A 25,081-nucleotide genomic window follows, 5' to 3' on the forward strand; every position below is an offset into this window, starting at 1 on the left:
GAGGAACGCTCTTTTATGGATTTGGGAGGGGCTGGTGTAAAAGGGTCCATCAAGGAAACTGAAAGTTCAAAGTATAGTGTCTTTACATTGGCTAAGTGTGTTTACATTGGCAGTCTCCCATTGGCTGCAGCTGTTACTGGGCAAGGAGGAATCTTTTCTTCTTCTTGCTGAGGTGGTAATGTAGTCAACTTCCTGTTGGAGATGCAAGGTCCGTTTCTTCCTGTTTTGCGGTGAGTGGCAGGTCCCTGGGAGTTCTTTTAGCCTATGGGCTCTATTTTAAATGAGCTCTGTTTATTAACTTTCACATCTTCGGTGACTCATCCATTTCTGCCAGTCTTGGTGCAGATTGGAAGATGAGCATAACCTCTCAAGTGAGAAAATTCTGGGTTTGTTTGCTGGCCCTGAGGTTCGTCAGCTGGTTGACACTGAACTTAGTTTCTTCATCTGTACACTATGTCTAATAATTCATAGACATCTTACCCATGATGTGAGCTTAAGTAACAATGGTGGTGAATATTTATTGAGAAGCATCGAAGGCCCAGGCCTTACTTTGGGTGCTCAATCCGTTTTATCTCCCATAATTCTGCACAGGTAGGAATTTCAAAACTGGGGCCTGAAGAGTGATCTTTTTTAAATCTTCCCAGTTAATTCTGAGATCAGTCAAGTTGAGAACTATTGTTGTGTATTAATATTTAGGCAGGGATTAACCACTCAGTGTCTTAGAGACAAATTGACCTCATTCTGTCACTCACTAGCTCACTTGGCCGTCTTTCAACCTCTACAGGCCTCAGTTTCCTCATCCACAAAATGGGAGCAAAAATAGCAAAAAAAATTGTTCAGAGGATGAAGTGAGCCAATTTAGGTACTGTGTCTGGCATACATAAAATGTTTGATAAATGTTAGCTGGTGCCTTTGGCCAACTCCTTTTTCTTAGGTGACTGAGAACCCAAGACCTTCTGACATTTGAGCAGAGGTCACTCTGTCTTAGTTTAAATGTATTGCTCTTTCAGCCACATGGTTTATTTCAAACCCTAAGTGTTTGGGGAAGAGGAGGAAGTGTGTTATAGTGAGAAAATCCTGTATTTGGTCCAATGGGACTGAGTTTGAACCTATGTATCTATTTGAGCCTCAGTTTCCTCATCCATAACATGGGAGAACAAGATTCTGCACTGCTGTGAGAATTACAGCTAATTCATGTGAAAGAGATACAACATCTAGTCATTGTATTATTGTTGGTGTTTTGTTTATAAAATGTGCAAGATATAAAAACAAAAGGGCAGAAAAATCCTTTAAAAATTTAAACAGGAAACAGAGGCAGAGGGTGGGGAGGGGACGGAGGATGAAAAAAAGCTGGGGAGAGCCTGGGGCTCGGTGTCCTGGGAAACAGATCGCCACCTCTGTCTCCCACCTCTCCAGGCACGGCAGTGGACAGGCACCGGTTACTACTAACCTAAGAGCGTGGCCAGGAGATAAGCAGTGCTGTTACCCCTACCCTAGGCTGGGTCAGACCCACCCCCACTTCTTAATCAGAATCTCCCCACGTTTCTGCTAGAGGCCTGCTTTGACCCAAGAAGAGCCCTTGCCATACGATCTGGGGCAGCGGCTGGTCCATGGCTTCAGTGCTGAGATTTGGGCCACTTCACAGAAGGCATTTCCTCTCCCCAGCCCCCTTTCAAGGGGAAGTCTGAAGCCTGTCTTTAAAAATTACAGGGGTTATTAATACTAAATGTAGTCAGCATAAATGCTTTCCACTGAAACATGTCCAGCTTCCAGGTTTTTAGTTTGCATGTTGACGAACACATGCCCAATTTCTGAGTGGTTGGAAATTGGGCATCTGTTCCTTTAAATAAGATTTCTTTCTAGAATGAGTCATCTGTTTTCCTTTTTTAGGAATCAAGTTTATTCTCTAGTGCTTTCTGTTAAGGAATTTTCATTCTCTCTTGCTGAACACCAGGTTCTGCCCTTCTGCTGCAGGGCAATGTTTATTAATTCTTCTTTTGTCTCCTGTGATTTTTTTTTAAAGCCATATGAATTTGCTAGTAAATTCTGAATGTAGAGAACTGAGAAACAGGAAGTGAGTCCCCTGGAGGTGGCAGAAGAACCTGGTGGAATGATCGAAAGTGAAAGAAAACTTCCTGGAGGCGTTTCCATCCCTACCCTTTGCTCCCCTCTCTGTTTCAAGGGATTTTTCTCTGGTTGTGTGGATCAGCCTTAGGAATCTGAGCATGTGAAATTAGGCAGTGAAAGGGTCTTGGCATCGGGAGATTTGGTGACTGTGATGTTACTGGAAGAGGGTGGAGCAGGTGAGTGCCTGGTGCGGAGGTGGCTGCTGGATACCATGTTTCCGGGACTCACTCAGGGGGCGCCTCCAACCTGCCCAGTGGTGACACACCTGGGTCCTTCCAGGATCTCCGACTGGTGTTTCTCTCTGAACTACAGCCACTGGCCTTGCTACTTCTTAACTCGGGAAATCTTCAGTTCCTCTGCTACATTTCTCAGAGTCTCCTCGAAATCTCCAGAGGCCTCCAATGCAGACACAGTGTGTCTCTCCTGCTGTAGTTTGGAGATTCCATAAGACATTCTTTATCTTCTTGCGTTTGTTTTCTTTTCCATTTGCCCTGCGGCAGAGGGTAGAGTGAATCCTTCTGTCAGACCCTGATGGCCTGTGGTCCTTGGTCTCTAAGCCCCTTCTCCCTCTGCCCTGTTCTAGGTCCTTTCTTTGATTTCCGCACTCCCAGCCCACTTCCTACTCCTCGTGATGGTTCCCAAAAGACAACTCTTCAAATCTCTTGATATGTATCCCTGAATTATTCTGTATTTTTTCAAAATTGTTTTGTGTGTATACACTATTTTCAAACTATGCGAACTGGAGCAAGTAAGTACTGTCTTTGTGCCTCTGTTTCCTCATCATTAAATGGGGTTAGTACTACCTCATGAGGTGGTTGTGAGGACTTAAGGAAATAATACGCGTTAGTCACTTGCAACAGTGACTGGCACTACTAAGTACCCAGTAAATGTTAGCAATTATTATTACATACGTATTAGTATTATGTGTGTTGTATTTTGCTCGTTCTGTTTCTTTTTCTTTTTTTTTTAAAGTAAGCACTCTGTATTTTAAGTTCTATGTGTTTTGCCTGCCTCCACTTTCTAACCATTATGTAGTATTCCATGATGGACAGTTTCCACCGTCATATATAAGGACTATATAAGAACTTGCCCACCAGTTCTTGACCTGATCCAACTTGCAAACCTTTGCCAATCTGATAGGTATAAAGTGGGTATCTTGTTGCTTTATTTATCTCGTTGCCAGGTTACTGATGAGTTTGAGCATCATGTCCTACACTTTGTTACTTGAGTATCCCCATGTTTGTATCCATTGTCCTTCCACATGGTTTCATTTTCTTGTCGATTTTCAGGAAAACTTTGTATGTTCTAGATACTGCTACGTAGTCTCGTAGCAGGTCCTAGGAGCACTTAACAGATGCAGTCTCTGCCCTTTGACGATCACAACCTAGGACAGGAACTAGACACAAAACAGTGGGACAAATGATGGGGTAGATGCTCAAAAGGCATCAAGAAAGAGTCAGAGAATACGTCCTGGGCTAGGATTTAGCCGCTAATAGGATTTCATTCTGTTGTGTGTTTTCACTTAGCCTTTATGAGCAGAATCAAGTGGTAGAGAAGGACGTGGGTGTTACCATAGCACATTTACCTAGCCCTCTACAGGGGAAGAGGCACTTTCAGATACCTTGTTTAATCCTCTCAGTTATAAGATGGGTCTCTGAAAACTTATATTCTGTTTGGGGAAAGAAAAAAGGCAGTTTCAACGAACAGAGGTGTTTGATTTTTTTTTAGTTTTTATTTCTACTTTTAACATCAGAAAATATTTCAACTGACTCACAGCAAAAAGGCAGGGCTAATGTGTGTTTTGCTCACTTTTACATCTCCCAGGCTCAGACCACGGTGAGGGCTCCAGGATTTGCCTCTTTGGTAAAGTCGGCTGGATTGAGGCTAGGATTTTCTAAGCCACTGAGGGTGGGAGCTAGGTGACTTGGGGCCCATGTGGGTGATCCGTGTAGTATTTGAGTGTTGGTTGGGAAACCATGAGAGTTGGCTGTGGGAGTTCGCAGATCCTCTGTGAGCCATGGCGAGGGTCCCATAGTTTCCGGATCTCAAGATCTCTCAGAAGTGCTCAATTGATATTTATGGAAAGAAAACATTAAAGTCTTAATAATGAACTTAGAATAAATTGTAAATTCCTGAAATATGAAAAAAAAAAAGCATTCTTAGTTATCATCCGGTCCAACTTTCCAATTTTGGAATGTGGTAATGGGATCCCCAGAATAAAATGATTTGTCCAAAGTCACACAGCCAGAGCCAAACTCAGAGCCATGTTTCCTTCCGAGGAAACACTTTGTTTCTTGCCCACCAAGTTTTTTCCTGAAGCTTTAGAAGGAGGAGCTTCGCAGAGCACCCTATGTGACTCAGAGTTGAGTGAAACAGGAAGTAGAGCAAGTTGTGCTTATAATTCTTCATTCGGCTTGTACTCTAGCCTTAAGTGCACCAGGGGAAAAGAAGCAGCTGTGAGGATCCCAAGCCTGTGAAGAAGCAGCTGTGAAGTTTCCAAGATTTGCCTTTGGTAAAGTCAGTTGGGTCTTTGGGGAGGAAGGCCTTTGATTCTAGAGTTTTCTAGGCTGCTGGGGATGGGATCTAGTGTCCTTGGGGCCCATGGAAGTGAGCCTTTTATTTAAGCATAGATGGGGAAACCGGTAGAAGTCCCTCTAGAGCCTCCAGGCCCACAGATTCCAGATCTCAAGGCCTTCCCAGCTTAGGTTGAGGCATTCCTGGGGGTTTTTCTGGAATGTTTCAAGTACAGCTGTCTGTAGAGAGGTCTTACCTTTAAATTGGCAAAACTTGTCAAAGAAAAGAAATCAAAATTTAAATCTCAACTGATTTTGCTGCTACAGCTACCCATCAACCAACACACACTCACCGGCATCTATAACCACTAACATACACACATACAAACACACATGCACACAGTTTTAATAATTCAATTATTTACTTCTTTATTTTAGAAATAAAAAAGGTACAAAGTGGTACAGAGAATAATATAATAATGAGTATAGACTGACAAGATCTGAGACTACTTTTGGGGTTAAGCATTTATAGATGAAATTATGAATTTCATTTAATTTGAAAATTACAGGGTTGGATGTATGTTTTATTGAGGTTTAAACACTTTTACTGGATTGTATGAAAGCACTGACTTCAGGGCCCTGCAGTGGACAGTGTTTGTGTGCAGAGTGGCAATCTTGCAAGTTCTGAGGGAGTTCCCGTTTTGGGGTGGCCGTCCTGGTGGATGGAACGGCCACACTATCGCTTATGGGTTGGGCCTGAGAGCCACTTTTAAGTAGTGTTGAGCTTTGAATGAGATGTGGATATTTGTCTCTGAAGATTAATGCAAGTTTTGGATTTATTTTCCTCATCTTTGAGGTACGCCACTGAAGAAGCTAGGGTGCTGCTAGATTATTGCTAGAAGGACTGTTTGTGATTAGATGAAATTTATTTGCGATTAAATTGTGGCATATAAGGCAGCGGTGGAGCTGTGACTCTGGAATGAGATGCTGAGGTCTAAATCCAGGCTCCAGCATGTGCTGGCTTGGTTTGTAAGGTTCTGCCCCTCTCTCTGCTCTAGTGGATTTGTTAAGAATTCTCGTTTTTGTGGGTTTTCTGTTTTTTTGTCTTTAAACATTTTTAATAATTTTAATCTTTAAAAATATTACGATTATATGTTTTTCTTAGTTAAATTCCTTCATTGGCTTCCAACTGCAATTAGAATAAAATAAAAAATCTTCACAAGGCCTGTCATTGAAATCCTTGACTGAGATGCTCAAATCTGAGCCTGACGCCGCTCTTATTAGCTTATTTCTAAACTGATTGTTCACAATAGTAAAATGTGGATGATTATAGCAATTTTTTCAGAGACTTGTAATAAAATGAGACAAGAAAAATATTTTTATGTTTATATGAATTATATGTGATAAACCCATATATCTCAATATAAACATTTATATTGAAATATTTTGAGGCATGACTATATTATAAAAATATTAAATATACTTATATATTATGTAATACAAATGTATTTATATGAATTTATTATTTAACAGATATTATATAGTAATCGACAGTAAAAGAAAACTTCCTGGAGGTATTTCCTTCTCATTTTTTCTCCTCTGCCTTATATGCATTGTATATCAAAATATGCAAATTTATATATTTTATGTGTATATAAACACATTATATATGTGTGTTTTTATTATAATTGATATATAAATAGATGAATAAAAAAATCACCAAATGTGACCAAAGAGTTACTTTAAAAAAATTTTTTATGAGTTTATTTGAGCCCAAACTGACAATTGTTGTGAAGATCTCAAATGCTCCCACCAAAGAATTACTTTTAAATAGCGAGCTTCTAAGTAATTTTTCTTTTTATAGTTTTCTGCACTTGGTGTAAGGTAAAGTGTTATTTTTACTATTTTATGATTATAAAAATACAACAATGAATGTTTTTTAAAAAACTATTACTTTAACAAAGTTCTAGCCTGTCCAGTAAGGTTTTTAGCTTGTTCAGTAAACCTAGTTCCAGGTCCCTGTAGTTAGAACCCCAGGGCCTGTGGTTAATGGTGTAACATCTTGCATAATGGTGTAAGAAATATATATATAAAACATATAGTAGGAAAGACTAAAATATTTTTAGGTGTGTTTGGATGATGGAATTATGGAATTAGAGGTAATTTTAATTTTCTTTTTTATTTTTTCTGTATTTTCTAAAATGAATATGATAAAGATTGGTATCAGAAAATAATAATTGTGGAGGGAAAAAATAAGATTCTGCTTACATTAGCTTCTGTAGTTGATTTTATTTTATAAAATGAGATTTTCACAGTGATTAGAACTGGTTTAAAAATTTAAAGACACTGAACCTAATGGTACTAAAGAGGGTTGGACCTAGTTTAGATCTGTTCCAGTATATGAATAAAAACCCATCTGTAAATAGATACCTTTAATTTAGGTATGTGTACATTTAGAATGCACATGGTACAAATTTTAAATGGGGGGAAAAATGTTTCACTTTCTTGTTTACCCCGAGGCCTTCCTTACACTCACACCCAGGCCCTCTACTTTCTCTCCCCTGAGGCAACCACTGAGCAGCTTCCTGTGTATTTTGTTCAAAGATCTGTGAATACTCAAATCTATGCACCACTTACTAAAACATTATACAGATCACACATATCCAATCATGTTGATCTTTCCATTCTTTTAAATAGTTGAATAGAGTACCATTGGATATGATTAATAGTTTATTTAATTCTTCTGTTATTGATAAATAGTTATTCCTACTCTTGTTATTTCAAGCAATGCTGCCATGAATAACCTTGTACATATGTCTTAGTACACTGATGTTTAAGCTAATGTAGGAAAAACTCCTGGAAGTTAAATTGTGGGGTCAAAGGATATGTGCATTTCATATTTTGACAGATATAGCCAAAACACTCACCTACCTGTTTTTGTTTCCACCGGATTACAACACTGTATTGCAAGTTTTCTGTTTCACCAATTTGGTAATTGAAAATAATCTTTTGTAATTTTAATTTCCTTTAAAAAAAATTATTGTGAGATTGAACATATTTTCAAATGTTTAAAAGCCATTTGTTGTAAAAAAATAAAGCCACTGGTACTGTATTTTCTCTCAACTGTCTGCTCATGACTTTACCTGTATATGCATTGGATTGTTGATCTTTCACTCTTCTTAAAATTGACTTATAGGAACCTTATTTTTGAAAAATCAGTCCATTTTCTATCTTATATCATCATATCATTGCCCCCTTTTTTTTCAGTGCAAGATTTATTGATTTTTAAAAATTTTGTTTGGGTTATTTTTCAGAATATTTTAGTTTTTATTTAAGGACATTTACCAACCTTTCTTTAATGGTTTTCAGGTTTTCTGTTATATTTAGAAAGGTTCTTCACCACTGCAAGATTATTTTTAAAAATTCCCCTATGTTTCTTTCTTTAGTATTTTAATTTTAAGGATTAACTCTTTGATCCATCTGCAGTTTATTTTGATGTAAGGAGTTCAGTTAGGATTCATTTCAGTTTGTTCTAGAAGTCTTCCCAATTGTTCTAAAACCGTGTGCTAAAAAATGTCACCTAAATGTGGCTAGCCTTTTTTGTAGGGTGTTCGATTTGGCCATTTTTTACTAACTTCCAATTAATACATTCATTTCTAATTTCATTAACTTCTAATAACCAGAGAACATGGACTGTATTATTTCTGCTTTTTGGAAATTTATTAAGATTTCTAAAATTTATTAAGATTTTTTCCTATGTGGATATTTTGTATGTGTATAAAAAGAGGTGCATTTTCTATTGAGAGGCAATGCCTGATAGAGTTGGTCAGTTGTGCTATGCAGGTATTCTACAGTCTTCTTATATTTAGTCTACCAGATTTTTTCAGTCTCTGAGGGATGAATGAAAGTTTCCTGCCATTTGAGGGAAAATAAATTCTTCGAGTTCTCTTAAGTTCTTTTTAAAGTTTAAAGTTCTTACATTTTGTTTTCTTTTAAGAACACAAATATGATTGTACCACTCCTCTGTAATCTGGTCTCCCTGCCTGCTGTTATCTGCCTTCAGTTTCCCAAAAAGCCTCATTTCTTGCCTATCTACTCACTTGATTACACTCTCTTAAACAGAAGAACACATCCAAGCTAATATTTTAACATTAATTTCATTTACGCAGATAGTATCTGCATACATTTTTCTTAACACATTATAGGAAAAGATAAATTCCCTTTCCTCACTCCTTCACCCCCAAGTTCTAATTTCCTCCTCTGTTCCCCAGAAAGAACAACTTTATGAGTTTGGTGTGCCTCTTTCCAGGTCTCCATACCTTTTTATTTTCTGCTTTTACATATATGTCTGTAATCACTGAAAATCTATTGTATTGCTTTAGATGTATTTTTTTTTCTCATTATATTGCAAGTTGCTTTTTTCACTGTCATAATAATAACATGTCTTGGATATTCATTTTTATTTCAGAAGATGGAATGCATTTTCTTAACTGCTGCATACTATTGTATAGTATGACTATACCTTAGTTGATTTAGCCATTCCTTCATTGAAGGACATATGGGGTGTTTCTAGTTATTCGGGGTTACACATCATTCTGTGATGACACTCCAAGAACATAACCTGTTGAGCACATGCGTGTTTCTGTAGTGTGATTTAAGGAATTGAGCTTGCTAGTTTGTCCCCTTGTATGGTCTGCAGTTTTTGTTTGTTGCACTTTGAACGTGTGCTGTTAGGTGCTAGCCACTTGTTTAAGATAACTTTCCTAAATAAAAGTATTTCCCTGATAATTGATTGCTTTTGCAGGGAAGTATCTGTATCCTGCTATAAAATACAGTTATAATTCACTGTATTTCCAATTTTCATAAAAAACACTGCTTCTACATAATCAGTGTGGGGAGAAGAAGGTATTTTTAAAAGTTTCAAAGTGCATTTTGGCCACTTTTTAAAAAACATTAAGGCTTACTTTAATGTGCAAATAAAAAATATTTCTATTTTAACATCAGATGTAGAAAATACAGAGGTCCTGGATCACTTTCGCTCACTACCTCTGAGTAATAGTCAGGATTTGCGTTTTTAGAACGTTTGTAAATGCAGGGAGCGATCTGCCTTGTTTAATGGAGGAAAGAGGTCGAAACAGGTTAAGGTTATTTGAGGTTAAAGGAAAGTGCCCAAGAACACAGAGTCTGTGGAATCAAGGAGATGATGGAGCTGGATGGGAAGTTAAGGTTTTTCTACTTCAAGGTTCTCAGAGGGTAGATCTCCGGGACCACCACTTAAGGTAAGTAAGCATGTGAGTGAGACTTCAACGAAAAGTTCCTTAACTTTACAGAGTTTGAAAACCACCGCTTCCAACTGAATTTTCACATTTATCAAGCGAGGCAATGGGAAAACTAGGAGGGTAAGAGGAGTGCTCCTGTGACCAGTTTGTGTCAGGGCCCCACAGTCTGGGTCTTTTTCCTTCTCTTTGGTTAACACTTGTTTAGCATTCACTAGTTGGTGGCCATTGTTATCTAAATGAATTAGAGGTTATATTGTCACAACACTTGAGGAGATGGGTGTTCTTTTGATCCGTGGTTTACAAAGGAATCTAACCTCAGAGGACAGGAACTGCCCAGGGCCTGAAGGCAGCTGCCTCCTGGATTCTGATCTAAGTTTTGTCTGAACCCAAAGCCCCTTACTCGGTACCTACCACTGCACTCCCTGCCTCCCCCGAGGGTCAGCTGCAAGGGAGCTTCCTGGCTTTGATGGCAACACTGTATCCTGCTCTATAGAGCCAGGTCCCAGTTTTGTTCCTATGAAGAAGCCATACAAACACCGCTCCCAGGGCTCTTTCACAGGCCTATCAGAGCAGGGAGAGTGGCGAGAAATTGGTAAAGGTGACTGACTCAAGGGCTTCAAGGGAGGAGAAACCGCAGATCCTGGACTGGTTTCATGAAGGTTGTTTGGGTTTCCCGAAACACTGCCCTCTCCCCCCCCTTTTTTTTTTAAACCTATTTCAATGTGTGTTTGAAAAAACCGCATTGTCTAATTTAGGGACTGTTGAAAGGGTTGCCAGGGTTGACCTGGTTCTGCCCCCAGTCTCGGGTTCTTGACCAGCAGTGGGTGCTTTTCCTAAGGTGTGTGGAGGACAGCACTGCAGCACGTCCTCCCACCACCACCGTTTCAGTCAGACTCTATCTCTTCTCCACCTCCAACCCTTCCAATCCGTCCTCCACACTTTAAATGTTAATTTCAATCAGATGACATCATTCTCATGTTTATATCCTTTCTTAGTTCCCTATCACCTCCAGGACAAAGCCTGAACCCTTTAACCCATAATAGGCCCTGGCCAGAGCTTCATCTCTTTGTCCCATCATTCCCCATCCCAAGCCCTTCCAGCTTATTTATTGAGTTCCTTGTGTCTGTCTGAACTGACTTGAATATTCTTGACTCCATCTTTTGCATAAACGATTTCCTGCAAGAACTGCCCTTTCCCACCTCCTCCCCAAAAGTGACTTCCCTCCAGGAAGCGCTTCTCCCAGGCTTTATATTCCTCGGGCACTCTGGTCACAACTTGCTGACCATTGGCTAGTTCGTATATCTACCTTCCTAAACAGTAAGCTACCTGAGAGCAGGAGCTTGTCCTGTTTGTTTTACCTTCCCTATATCCACAGTACAATGTCTAGTATATACTGTAGTAGATGTAATAGCATTTGATGCAGGAACAAACCAGTAAATGCTACTTTTCTTCCTCATTTGAATATGATGTTGCATTTTGACCTAGGCTATAACTACACTAACACTGGACAAGCATGGATTTCAGCGATTGTCTCTACGATATCGGGGAACAACTGGACAGTGATGAGCTGGCCTCCCTCAAGTTCCTGAGCCAGGACTACATCCCACAAAGGAAACAGGAACCCATCAAGGATGCCTTAATGTTATTCCAGAGACTCCAGGAAAAGAGAATGTTGGAGGAAAACAACTTGTCCTTTTTGAAGGAGCTGCTATTCCGAATTAACAGACTGGATCTGCTGGTCAAACACCTGGGCACCAGCAAGGAAGAGATGACTAAGGAGCTTCAGATACCAGGCAGGGCTCAGATCTCTGCTTACAGGTGGGGAGAACCTCCAGTGTGGCACTGGGAGGTATGTGGGGAGTGGACACATCTTTGTGGGCAGGGTTGATTTCAGGTTGCCTGTATAGTATGACTTTGGAGGCTCTGGGAAGATGTCCTACCAGGGCCCAATTAAGAAATTTAGAGACCTTATGTATAATTCAGAAAAAAAATATGCTAAAATCATAAAATGAAATCTTTTTCAGAGTGAAACATTACCTATAAGTATGCTGACATTAAAAATAGACTTTTTCTAAATGTTCTAACTCTCTCACTTTCTGTTACATGTCTATTACCTCAGTCTCTCTGCTTTGCTGGTGCCCACATTGTGTGCTTACTTTGTCTATTATCGGGTAAAGCATCACTGCTTCCTACCCTGAAATCCTCTTCCCACCTGCTTGTGGATGACTACGGAAATTCTCAGGGGAGAATTAGGCTTTTATCCACACTTGCATTACAAAATTCTCCAATGAGGTGTATGTTGCCAGTTGTTCTGTATTGGCCAGGCTGGACCCCACAGAGACTGCTTAGCCCCTGTGAGGTCAGCTGCTGCTAGAACGGCGGTGATGTGGGTGTCTGTCCTGACAAAGACCTTGCAGCTTGGCCTGTCCCCACCTGTGGGACAGCAGGTAACCTAGGGGTGATAAATCACATTCAGTTACATCTTTGTGATTCTTAAGACTTTAAAAATAGAAACACATTACCAAATTCTCTTTCAAAATCCTCTATTCTCAGACACTCCTTAAAGATATTTTTAATTTTCCTTTCAGGAAGCTTCTACTCAAGCCTTGGGTGTAGCCCTTGTCACTGTCTCTGCTTCCTTGTCAATAACTGTAGCATGTGCAACATTAAGTCCTCACGGCCTGGGTTTGCTACCTTCTACTAGAACGGCCTGTTAATACCCTGGTCTTACTGGTCTCAGAGATCTGAGATTCTGGCATGTTCCTTGTCATGCTCTCTTCTTGTGGCCTCACCATTTTTATTTTAAATGACAAAAGAGATATTCTGAGTGTATTTCTGTTCTAGGGTTGCTGTAACAAAGTACCACAAACTGAATGGCTTAACACAGTAGAGAAATTTATTCCCTTACAATTCTAGAGGGTAAAACTCTGAAACCAAGGTGTCAACAGCGTTGGTCCCTTTTTGGAGGCTCTATGGAGAATCTGTGTCATGCTGATCTCCCAGTTTTTGGTGGTTACAGGCAGTCCTTGGTGTTCCTCATCCTGTAGATGCATCGGTTCAACATCTGCCTCCGTTCTCCTTTCTGTCTGTTTGTCTGAATTTCCCTCTTCTTATAAGGATCCCAGTCATTGGATTAAGACCCACTCTAGTCTAGTATGACCACATCTTAATGAGATCACAACAGCAGAGACCCTTTTTTTCTAAATAAGGTCACATTGACACATTCTGGGTGAACATGAACTGGGGAGGAGAGGGAAGGCGGACACTATTGAATATTATTTAATACTGGGTAACTTTGGTTTAATGGGATTGTTAAGTTCTTTTAAGGAATTTGTAAATTAAGGCATCAATTAGTCCTAAAAAACACAGCCCCAGAAGTAGGAAGGCTGGACCATCTCATCTTATGCCCACTGTCTTGGTCTTCTGGAGGTTACACTCCTTCTGCCATGTGAGTTAGATTCTGAGACAAACTGCTAATACCAGACAATGACCTGTCCCTCTGTGTTGGAGGGTCAAGAGTTACTAATGAGGGCAGGATCTGTCTGTTAAAAACTTCAACACACTAACTTGGGAATAAAAGGCTCAGCACAAGTACAACCTACTGCTTATTCATCGTTGTTGAACATTAGCCAAGAAAGAAAAAATATGCTAGTGTGACCACTTTACATTTATAAGGAAACACTAGACATTTTAATTTTCAAATTATAATTGCTACTTATAAAGTAAGTGTCTTATAAACTATCAGGTTAATTAATGTCTAGACAATGATGGTACAATAAAGCCAGTATGTTTCAGTAATGAGGAAAGTAAAAGCACAACATACCTTGTTATAAAGTTAAAAGGGGTGGTAGCTTTGACCAAATCTTGACCAAACTTGACCAAAGTAAGAAAGTGTTAGAGAAATACTTCTAGGGTAGAAGATTCCATGAGAAGAAGGGTGAAGCAGATGATAATACTGAGTAATTTCTGTTTCTACACCATTTTTATTTTCAGAATTTAAATTTAATTTTGATGTTAACATGTTTTTGTGAAAGGTTTTCTGACTTCTAAAACATTCCTTTGTTCATTTAACAAGCATATCCCAAGAGCCTATCATAGATTTGGAAATAGTAGTGCCTATCGCATATCGAACACTTAGTCTGTTGCCAAGGATAGTTTTAGCACTTCAGATAAACTTATTTCTGTAAGCCTCAACATGTCTGAATGGTGTAGGCATAGTATTGTCTACGTCCTACAATGAGGAAAAAAATGTGTAACAATCTGAAGTCACCCAGCTCATAAATGGTGGAACCAAGGTTCCAACACTAGTAGTCTGGGTCGCCTAAATTTAAACACTGTACCTCACAACCCTCTGGGCTTATGGAACAAAAAGAGCATGGACCCTGCTCTCAGGGGATTCGGACAGCTTTATAAACACACAATTATATGTGTTACGCTTCAGGTGGTACAAAGGCACAGCGGGGTGAATGCAACCCCGAGGACACTCAGGCAGTGCATGAACTGTTAATGGATGAATGGTTGTCTGTAGACAGACAAGGGAATGGGAGTGAGGGGGGCACAGCATAAAGTGTCAGGGGGCTGCTGGGTGTTTGGAGAAGAGATGGCGGAGGGTGGTTAGGAGTGGCTAGAGAAGAGGAGGCAGGCTGGGCTCAGTTCACAAAGGTCTGTATTATAGAACCGAGTATTTGGCCTTCCAACTGAAGGTAACAGCTGGGAAAACACTGCCCAGTTTTAATAAGGAAATAGTGATCTGATTTGCATTTTGAAAAGCATAATTTCCAAAATCAAAACTTTTTTATTGCAACAAGGTCGTGATTTTATAGTGAAGACAAGGGAAGCCACAATTTGTTTAACTGAATTTTTTAAAAAATAAATTTTATTGGGAAACAGCGTGCCTCTCCAGGGCCCGTCAGCTGTAAATCATTGTTCTTCAATCTAGTTGCAGAGGGCGCAGCTCAGCTCCAAGTCCAGTTGCTATCCTCAATCCCTAGTTGCAGGGACCAGCAACCTTGTTGCCAAGAGCTTGCTCCCCAACCAACTGAGCCATTCATTTAACTGAATTTAACTGAAGGACAAAGGTAGTAGAACTTTAAAATCAGTTAAAGATGGGATAGCTGGGCATGAGTGAACAGTCTTCCGTGTCACTACACCAGCCTCTTTCCAAGGACTCAACTCATAAATCATGTCATTAGCTAGCTTTATTTTAAAGGGAGGCCATTGGAATCAAGTCTGCTGTGACTCCATATATCAAATGGGAAATTATTTAAGGAAGCATTTCTCAAGTGTCTCCATTTCCCACCACAGGGTCATGCTTTTTCAGATTTCAGAAGATGTAACCAAACCGGAATTGAAGGCCTTTAAGTTTCTTTTGAGCCAAGAGATTGCCAAATGTAAACTGGATGATGACATGGTAAGACCTGTTGTCGCACCAAAGTTTAGTTCTGAACCAGTGGGAATTTCTGCTTATGAAGAGAGGGCTACTCTGGTAAAAGCAACCTGAATTCTCATGTTTTAACCAGGGGAGAAGAAGTAAGCTGTCAGCCATGAGTGTTCTATGTATGAGTCCTTTGTATATTGTACAGTACTGCTCATTGATTATCAGGAGCAAGGCGGTGTCAGGAGAACAGAAGGCGGGTTGCGGGGGCATAGCTCAATGTGGGAACCTGCAGAGCCAGGAAAGACAGCGGTGGACCTGAGGTAGTTCCCCCACTTCTGCAGTCTCTGAAACAACCTGGGACCTAGAACTGTGTGTGTGTGTGTATGGTGTGTGTGTGTGGTGTGGGGCATGTGTGTGTGTGGTATGTGTGTGTGTGTGGTATCTGTGTGTACGTGTGTATGTGGTATGATGGTGGTGTGTGTGTGTAGTGTGGTTTTGTGTGTCTGTGTGTGTGGCTGTGTATGTGTCCATGTAGTGGATACAGTACCAGAGGCAATAATGGGTGTGAAGCAGTCCCCAGGCTGCTGAGTCTCAGCAATACAACTTGGGCTGTTTCACAGTCTTCCTATAAAGATATCCACAGACTTTGAGCACAGGGGCTAGGGCTTGGGGACTGGGTGATGTCTGATGTGGCTTCTCCTCTGCTCACTTCTGTCTTTCTGGGCCAGAAAACACAGAATTGTCTCGATAGTAGTCTATTGGCTTTGTAAGACCACATGCCCTCTCAGGAGGGTCTGCTTAGGAAGTTAGGTTTGGAGAAAGTGAAAGTAAAAAATCCAATCTAAAAGCCAATATGGCCCAATTCTGGCTTCCAACTTTATTTCTCCTTCCTCCAGACATTGCTCGATATTTTCATAGAGATGGAGAAGAGGGTCATCCTTGGGAAAGGAAACTTGGATACTCTGAAAAGAATATGTGACCAAGTCAACAAGAGCCTGCTGAAGAAAATCAATGATTATGAAGAATTAAGCAGAGGTAGGTACAACCTGATAGCTGTGAATCAGCAAAATATATTCTTAAATTGACAAATCCCTCTATGTCACAGTGTTTCCAATAAAAAATGTGTGTTTCTGTTTTAATTCAGAGGGATGAATGAGCCTTTGTTAAAAGTTCATAAATAGCCAAAAGAAAACCAATGAATCATTGTAGTAATTAACAAAAATTTATTAAGCACACACCAAAAAAGGCAGTTTGCAAACTGAAAGTGTTCAAAACAAAATGTGGAATGAGGTTCAGAGATACGTTGTTATAAAGCAGCTTATATAGTGAGAAAGCAGTAACTATGTATTCTTCACAGTGATTGGTTAGAACGTTAGAATTTTCTTAAATAATGAGGGATTGGTCCATGGTTACTTCATATCATCAATCTTGGACAAAAGTTCAAGTTTTGCTCATGATTTCCAGAGGCATAAGCAAGAAATGGCTAAGGTCAAAGTAGTCTTGCCAAATAAGCTAAATTAAGCTTTGCTGGTATGATTAAACTGGTTTTGTTTGCTCAGGAGTTTTCAAGGCGGGTCTCCATTTGTTTTTTATTATTTTACCAACTTGAAAAAAGTCCAGATGAATTTTCATTGGTAATACTTGGAGATATGTTTTCAAGGTTTATTTAGTTAATTTACTCTGATCCTCACTGCTTGCTCTCCACAACCTTCTACCACATCCACATCTTAATGGACCTACAGCCTAATATCAGGATGAATGCTCGGTGGCTACCTGTTGTCACCATCTCTACACAGTGACAGCAGTAAAAAGAATTGTCAAAAGACACAGCCCGTGTGGCCCCAGGCTTGCAAGTTTGAAAAAATGCAGTTAGTCAGTAATAAGATTTATACCTGTTATGTGAACTACGAGGATATTATGTTCAAGGCAGTCTGTGAATTTTCATTTTAAAAGGGACTTCATGTTGTCCTCGGTGCCACATGTTTCTTTATCAAAATGTCTTCCCTCTCGTGTCTCATTCCAGAGGCGTCTCAATTGTATGTGGGGGAGGGGTCTCTTGGGATGCTGTCAGTGTCGGACTCCCCGAGCCAACAGTACTGTGAATCGCGAGAACAGGACAGTCAATCGCGACAGGTATGAGGAAACCTTCCATTCCTTCTTCTCTTTGCATTGCAGAATCTAGTTATTGTATGCCTTAGCCTTTGTTTTCTAGCATCCAGACAAACTAGAAGGGGCAGAAACATAGGGAAAATTTTGAGAACTGTAGGAAAAATTCACAGAAGGACAAGCTTAAAGTGTGACTTTTTAGTTAAAAAAAAAAAATGATTTCTTGGGTTTCCTATGTTTAAAATTTTTATTTTAAAACCCAAGACAAAGACATTGGAACAGTTGGAGGTCAGAGGAGTGAGAAGACTCCTACCTAACTCTTTCAGCAGCTGCATCCGCTTCACTGGGAGAGGGCTTTGGGGAAGGAGTCCAGCAGGACTGGAAGAGCAAAGCCTTTTCTTTTAACTTGACATTTCAACACCGTTTCTTCTTTGTGATTAGGTATCAGCAGCAAACGCTCACGATCTAGCCATCTCCGTGTTCTCATCTCAATGAGCCAGTGTAAGACTTGCCTTTCTAGACACAGTCATGTCTGTTTATGTAACCTTCAACAACGGACCAGATGCATTCTGACTCTTTAGCCCATTTACTCCTCTCCGTGGCAGGAAGCAGAGGAAATCCTGAACGCTATGAATCTAGCAGGAGACTTGAAATTAAGTTTGAGAGAAACAATTTGCTAGTGGTCTCCTGAACAAATTACCAGACCTCTCTCAGTCTGGAAATCAAGGGTTAACCAAAGTCCTGTGGTACTTTGTGAAGAGTAAAGCACTCTACAAGTGTCCCCAAGGAACAGCCAAGGATACTGACTGCAAGAGAGATTAACTTGCTCAAAGTTTTAAGGTTATTAAGTGGTAGAGCCAGCAATTTAGCCCCCAAGTCTGGAGCTCTGTTCTATATCTAGAAGAGCTGCATGCTTTTCTCGGTAAATGCTGACTATCTCAGCACTGAAACAGCCCTGAGAACACCAGGACAACACAGGGCCACCTCTGACTGATGCTGGCAGGTACTAGAGTCTAGATACTGTAACCTGCAGCACAGCCAAGACCCTGCCTGACCAGTGCCTCTCTCGTCTCCAGTCGCTGTGGTCCTGAGAGTCAGATTAAGCCATCAGCTTTAAAAATCCTGGGACCACACTATGCCTTGTGTGAAGGGCAGGCCATCAGCTGGTAGCCCAGAAGCATGGAGGAGTTGAGTAGACAGCCAAGGGAATCACAAAATCAAGGAAGGGCAGCACTAAGACATCCGTTCATTCAGCAACTCCTGATTGAGCTCTCCCAAATTAATAAATTCTAGTTCCCGACACATATCATCTGCCTTGAGCAGAAGTGAGAACAAAGAATGATAATCTGTTATGAGGACAATATTAATATAAGTGCAAAGTGCTCAGGAGGCCCAAGTATTGGGACATGGACTCTATACACTAGCTGTGCCGCAGAAGTCTGGGGAATCCTGTGTTGGGAGCCTAGGCGGAAACGAATTCGCTAGGGAAACGTCAAGTTGGGTTGGAGCCATGGAATGAGCACTTGCAGCCCTGTGTGGCTTAGGGGACAGCCTCGCCTCTTACTGGGGAGTTGTATGTTCATATCTCATGTGTTTGACCCACAGAGTCAGTTCTTGGGTTGGATTTTTGTTTTTCAGATATCCAGCAAAGTTTACCGAATGGAAAGCAAACCTCGGGGGTACTGTGTGATCTTTAACAATTTTGACTTTAGCATAGCACGGAAGGAAGTGCCCAAACTTCACAGCATGAAGAATAGAAATGGAACAGACTTGGATGCGGGTATAGTAAAACCCAAAAGAGAATTGAAATATGTCTAATACTTATGTTTCTATCAGAAGGGGAGATCGTAAGCTGTATCAACAGGGCCACATGTTGTTGTTGTTGTTGTTTTAAATGGATATAACCATATTTCCCTGTAGAGATGAAGAATACTCTTCTATATTTGCTGGTTTACTGCTTTTCTTTTTTTATTTAATTTTAAAAATCAAAACAATGTGTATATTAAGATAAAATATCAAATATTACTAAAAGGCTTATACTGAAAAGCAGCAATAAGCTTTTGCTTTATTTTGTTTATTTATTTATTTAAGGAGAGCGTAGCTCACAGTGGCCCATGCGGGGATCAAACCGGCAACCTTGGTGCTACCAGCACCACGCTTTAACCAACTGAGCTAACCGGCCATCCCAAGCTCTGCTTTTAATTCAACAAAATGTACAGTGCTTCTGTAGAATGTGTGAAAACATGGCCTTGGTGCCAAGAGCACTTATAGAAGTTGCATTTATAAGAGTGCAGCAGAAATTGTGAGTCCCCAACAGAAGTAGCATTTTCAATGTTAAACTAGACAAATCCTTTCGCTCAGCCTATTTCAGCTAAGATTGAGAACTCACAAGTTAAACAAAAAAATAATTGGTAGTGTGTGTACATAGAAATGGCCACAACTAAAAGTAATGATAGAAAGAATCCAACCCAACCTTTGTGATATTAAGAATTTTTATTTGGTCAAAGAATTTTCTAAATGGTTTTTACAGGTTATAACATCAGGTAATGACTTATTTTTTCAAATTGAGTAAAGTTTAGGGAATTAAGGTAGGCTGATTTTAATCATCAGGACTCTGCAAATGGTCTCTGTTAACATTTGTTTATTCAAGCAAAACGATTCTATGATTTTAAAAGGCCACAGAGCTTAAGTTCATTGACTGCATCATTCATCATTACACATCTTGGCACTCAAGAAAAGGTTTCTAGCCTTTGATTTCCATTCATTTACTATTAAAACTTTAAAAAGAAATAATATTTGATTGTATTTCTGGCGTTTTGTCAAACGGTACAAAGTTGCAGTCATGTAGGATGAATAAGTCTAGAGATCTAATGTACAGACTATATTGAATACTACTGTGTCTTCCCGAAAATAAGACCTAGCCAGACCATCAGCTCTAATGCGTCTTTTGGAGCAAAAATTAATATAAAACCAGGTCTTATATTATATTATATAAGACCCACTATTATATTATATTATATTATATTATATTATATTATATTATATTATACCCGGTATTATATTACATTACATTATATTATGTTGTGTTATATTATATTATTATATTATATTAAAGACCCAGTCTTATATTATATTAAAGTAATCCTGGGTCTTATATTAATTTTTGCTCCAAAAGACGCATTAGAGCTGATGGTCTGGCTAGGTCTTATTTTCAGGGAAACACAGTAGAAATATGCTAGGAGTATATTTCAGGTGCTCTCATCTCTCTTTCACACATATGGTAACTATGTGTGGAGATACTCGTATGTTATTAGTTTGACTGTAGTAATCATTTCACTATGTATATCATCATGTTGTACATCTTAAATATATACAATTTTAATTTTTTTAAAAAGGAGTCAGACAGGCAGCCAGAAAATATTGAAAGACTTTAACTAGATCTATGAGAGCATTTGGGGGAAAATAATGTTAAGCGTACAGCAAATAAAGCAATAAAAAATAATGTGATTACAAATTCCAAGAAAGACAAAAAGTTTAATAAGAAAGGAAGCAAAATTAAAGAATATTATGTTTAGATATTACTAGTAACACAAACATTACTACTGATTCAACTAAAAGTTGTAAATAATTGTGTAAGAGCACCAAAGGCTCATCACCCATAATAAGAATTCAATACAAAGTTCTAAAATTTATCAACAAATAAATAGCAATGCACCCAAATTTATTATAAAATGGAAGCTAATACCAAAAAAGAAAAGTAGTTGAAAATTGAAAGTGGTTGCCTTCATGGAACATTGCTGGGTAATAGGGAGGAATAGAGAGGTGACAGTCTTTTAGTTCTATTTGATTTTGTAAACATTCATATATTATATTTTGACAATTTTGAGAGGATTAGGAATAAAATAAGTATGGATCTTTTATTCAAAAAGTTTTTTGGCTTTTGTATTCTGATTATGTAAGTAATACAATTATTTTTTAGATTGGTTTGGTAGTAAGCCTAAACAATAGCTTACCCATTTTGTAGACTCGTTGAGATAACACAACATGCCAACAATAGTACTCTCCTTTTCTTATTTGCCTCAAGACTGGGAAATGTTTTCAGCTGGTGGCAGTAAATATTAGAAGCCTGTGGAATTCAGTCATTAATATAGAGGGTCTTGTTCTCAAGTTCTGCTTCAAATTCTTATACGATCAGTGTTCTCTTTAGCTGGGAATTATTGAAATGTAATATGACCTTTCTTATTTCACTTTTCAGTGGCTTTGAAAAACACCTTTAGTGAGCTTCATTTTGAGGTAATTGTTTACAAAGACTCAACGGCATGGCAAATCTGTGAAATTCTGAAATCCTACCAAAGCATGGACCACAGTAACAAGGACTGTTTCATGTGCTGCATCCTCTCCCATGGAGACAAGGGCATCATCTATGGCTGTGATGGGCAGGAAGCCCCCATCTATGAGCTGACCTCTTACTTCACTGGTTCGAAGTGCCCTTCCCTTGCAGGCAAACCCAAAATCTTTTTTATTCAGGCTTGTCAAGGGGATAACTACCAGAAAGGTATAGCTGTTGAGACTGACTCAGAACAGAAGGAAGACGATTTAGAAAGGGACTCATTACTTCAGAGGACATATATCCCAGATGAGGCTGACTTTCTGCTGGGGATGGCTACTGTGAACAACTGTGTTTCCTACCGAAACCCCATGGAGGGGACCTGGTATATTCAGTCACTTTGCCAGAGCCTGAGAGAAAGATGTCCTAGGTAATTTTTCCCTACCCAACCCTTCATTCATCAATAAATGTCTAGCCGTAGATCACATAGCTGTACTTTCCAGGTCAGTTGCAAAGTGGGAAAGAAGGGAAGTGTTAACATCTTTAGTTCATAGATAGAAAGAACTGAGCTACTTACTGAGGAGTTTCCTTTTTTTAGCACCTCAAAGGACAATCAAGGTATCGTATTGCTAGGAAGGATGATAAAGTCATATAATCTAGCTGGGCGTTTAAGCAAAAACATGACTGTTTCAACTCAACTAGAAAACTTCCAAGAAGGCAATAACCCATTTCAATGTTTAACATCCTCTAACTCTTTCAAAAGTTCTAAAATAGCTAACCAACCTCTTGGTGCATTGTGGGAGATAAGTACTAAAGAGTAGAAACCCTCTATAGTTTTACTAATTTGGCCGGATTTGAAGCGACAAAATGTGGGAAAATATCCTTCCCTCATTTAAATATCCTATGCTTCCTTTATTTAAATGATAGTTTTGTATGTCACAGTTCACCCAAATGCACACACAACTGACGGATAGCAAGGAATCTTCTGTAGGTTCCTTCTAGTCGTATATCTCATTATGTTTTAAGTGTTTGAAGAGTGAGAATTTTCCATGGCAGACATCAACACTATGTTTTCATTTTGGAATTTAGACCAAAAATCCTGCACGTTCTAGGGACTATCTGTAGAGGTGGATGAATAGGTTGCCCAATTAAACTGATTAGAGAGACTAGTGAGAAAGGGGTGAGGTGGCTGCAGGAGACATCCAATTTTTACTTGCTTCAAGTTTGATTGCATCATAGTTGAATCCACAGAAGCTATGTCAATTAGAGGTAGAGTGTTTAGGGGGCATTGAGGTGATCTGGGGGGCAAGTGACATAGTACACGGAGCAGAGTAATGTACAAATAGTTTGGGAGGAAAAGAAACAAAATCTGATGTTAACACTGAGGTTTCTGGTGGTCTACAGAGATCCTGAGTAAATCAAAGATAAGTTATTAGGCTCTGAGACCCACTCCATTACCTGGAAAGCTGTGGTACCTCTTAGTTTAGCAACTTATTATTTCAAATGATGGTGAATAAGATGGATGAGGACACACTGTAATGTTTTTATTTGACAGAAATTGCCGTATACCAGAAGCGATGTGTGACATAGAGTGTTGTTTATTTCAAATGTTTTGAGGGAAATAACTATCATAAGCACATCATATGAAAGGGTTTACCAGTTATTTTTCCCTCACAGATGGTCAAAATGTTATGTTTTTCAGAGGTGAAGATATTCTCACCATCCTCACTGAAGTGAACTTTGAAGTGAGCAATAAGGATGACAAGAAAAACAAGGGGAAGCAGATGCCACAACCTTCTTTCACTCTAAGAAAAAAACTCTTCTTCCCTCTTAATTGATGCATAACACTATGCATAACTGAATTGTTAATAACACACTGCTCTTCCCCACTTTCTGTTTTTTGTTTGTTTTTTGGATGACAGGAAGGGGAGAGAATGGGAGCCAAAGGAAATCAGTCTAGTTTTTATGCAAATTCAAGCTTAAATCTCTGGGTTTGTAATAATAGCTAGACATTTATAGCCATTTTATTTGTAATAAAATGGAGTGATTTTAATTGTATTTTTAATGTGATAAAAAAGTTTTTAAAAACTATAGTAGGAGGCTGGCCCGGAGGCCCAGGTGGTTGGAGCGCCGTGCTCCTAATGCTGAGGTTGCTGGTTCAATTCCCACATGGGCCAGTGAGCTGCACCCTCTACAGCTAAGACTGTGAACAATAGCGCTCCCTGGAGCTGGGCTGCCTCGGACTAACGTGTGTGGCTGTGAGTGGCCCATAGCCGTCGTGAGCAGCCGGCATCCGGGGAGAGCTGCCGCGAGCTGCTGTGAGCAACCCACCGAGAACCGACCGCCTCAGCCGGCGGGGAGCGCAGGGCTCATAATACCAGCATGGGCCAGGGAGCTGTGTCCTACACAACTAGACCAAGAAACAATGGCTTGAACCGGAGTGGAGGGGTGGGGGACAGAAGAAGGGGGAAAACAAATTATAGTAGGCACAAAAAGTACAGTAAGTTTAAAAGAAATGTAACATTATGAAGGTTCAAAAACAGTGGCAGAATGTTCTTCACACATCTCTCATCTGCTTTTAACCCATAATCACTTAATTTAATTTCCTTCCAATTGTTCAGCATTTACTTTCTTTTTTTGGACGTCCACTCCCTCTCTTTCCAGGCCACCTTCCACGTTACTTTGCAATGAAAACTTTTTCTTTTTACTCTTCTAGATTCAAAGTGAGGGTGAATATTTTGAGGGGAATTAATGGCAATGTGTCATTTACTGTAATAAATTATTTTTATTTAAACATTCCCTGTATTGTTGATCACACCTCATACTAATTAAATTGATGTAAGATAAATTAACAGGAGAAAAACAAATGTAATTTTGTTGTTTTTTTGTTTTTGTTTTTTAACAAATTTAATTTCCATAGCTATAGGCGCTCATAGAAATATGAGACTCAAAGAAATGACCAAATAAGGCAGATTTATACCTTTTAGACAAAATAACACATTTGTGATGTATTGACAAGACAAAGGTGTTTGGAGTTGGGGTAGTAACAAGATTTATTTATACAGCCTTCTTGACCCTAAATTCCCTATCTCTGGTGATAAGGATACCTTCTAGCTTCCCCGGTACAGGGAGGGTACCATTCACATGGGAGGTTTATTTCCTGCCTTTGGGGGAATAAAAGAGGGTCAGTGTCCTTCTTGCACTGGTTGTTTCTCAAGTAACTTTAATTCAAAATAATCAATATGCCCTGAACCCTAGTACAGGTTTCCTTAAAGTACAAATTGGAAAATGTTATTTTTTACATTAAAATCTTTTTAAAAACTCAAAATGTTTTATAAATCCTTTATAATCT

At 39.4% G+C, this 25,081-nt stretch overlaps 2 protein-coding genes across 7 annotated transcripts in view; one reads left to right on the forward strand and one right to left on the reverse strand.

Annotated features, from left to right (window-relative positions):
* The first annotated feature begins 210 nt into the window (after window positions 1-210).
* On the forward strand, window positions 211-24,596 carry CASP8 (caspase 8). Of its 6 annotated transcripts, XM_019726794.2 has the most exons (9): window positions 1,940-2,303; window positions 2,711-2,875; window positions 11,405-11,737; window positions 15,224-15,329; window positions 16,193-16,331; window positions 17,320-17,429; window positions 19,041-19,182; window positions 21,658-22,159; window positions 23,432-24,596. In XM_019726794.2, exons 3-9 carry the CDS (start codon window positions 11,433-11,435, stop codon window positions 23,565-23,567), a joined length of 1,440 nt encoding a protein of 479 aa, XP_019582353.1. In that variant the 5' UTR covers window positions 1,940-2,303; window positions 2,711-2,875; window positions 11,405-11,432; the 3' UTR covers window positions 23,568-24,596. The 6 variants fall into 6 exon arrangements, with proteins under 6 accessions (XP_074196099.1, XP_019582353.1, XP_019582349.1 ...); XM_074339998.1 differs by lacking the exons at window positions 1,940-2,303; window positions 2,711-2,875 and adding an exon at window positions 211-230; XM_019726790.2 differs by lacking the exon at window positions 2,711-2,875.
* The window catches only part of FLACC1 (flagellum associated containing coiled-coil domains 1), a 38,617-nt gene continuing 30,935 nt past the window's right edge, over window positions 17,400-25,081 (reverse strand). Inside the window, exon 16 of the mRNA XM_074340003.1 lies at window positions 17,400-17,520. The gene's annotated coding sequence lies outside the window, so the exon portion shown is untranslated. The remainder of the gene's footprint in view (window positions 17,521-25,081) is intronic.

Source organism: Rhinolophus sinicus, linkage group LG01 (genome assembly GCF_036562045.2).
Source record: "Rhinolophus sinicus isolate RSC01 linkage group LG01, ASM3656204v1, whole genome shotgun sequence".
Taxonomy (NCBI): domain Eukaryota; kingdom Metazoa; phylum Chordata; class Mammalia; order Chiroptera; family Rhinolophidae; genus Rhinolophus; species Rhinolophus sinicus.

Coding starts and splice junctions, on each gene's coding strand:
- CASP8 (XM_074339998.1), top strand. CDS start 11,433: ATGGATTTCAGCGATTGTCTCTACGATATCGGGGAACAACTGGACAGT. Junction 11,738..15,223: donor GCTCAGATCTCTGCTTACAG/GTGGGGAGAACC, acceptor TTCCCACCACAG/GGTCATGCTTTTTCAGATTT. Junction 16,332..17,319: donor TTATGAAGAATTAAGCAGAG/GTAGGTACAACC, acceptor GTCTCATTCCAG/AGGCGTCTCAATTGTATGTG.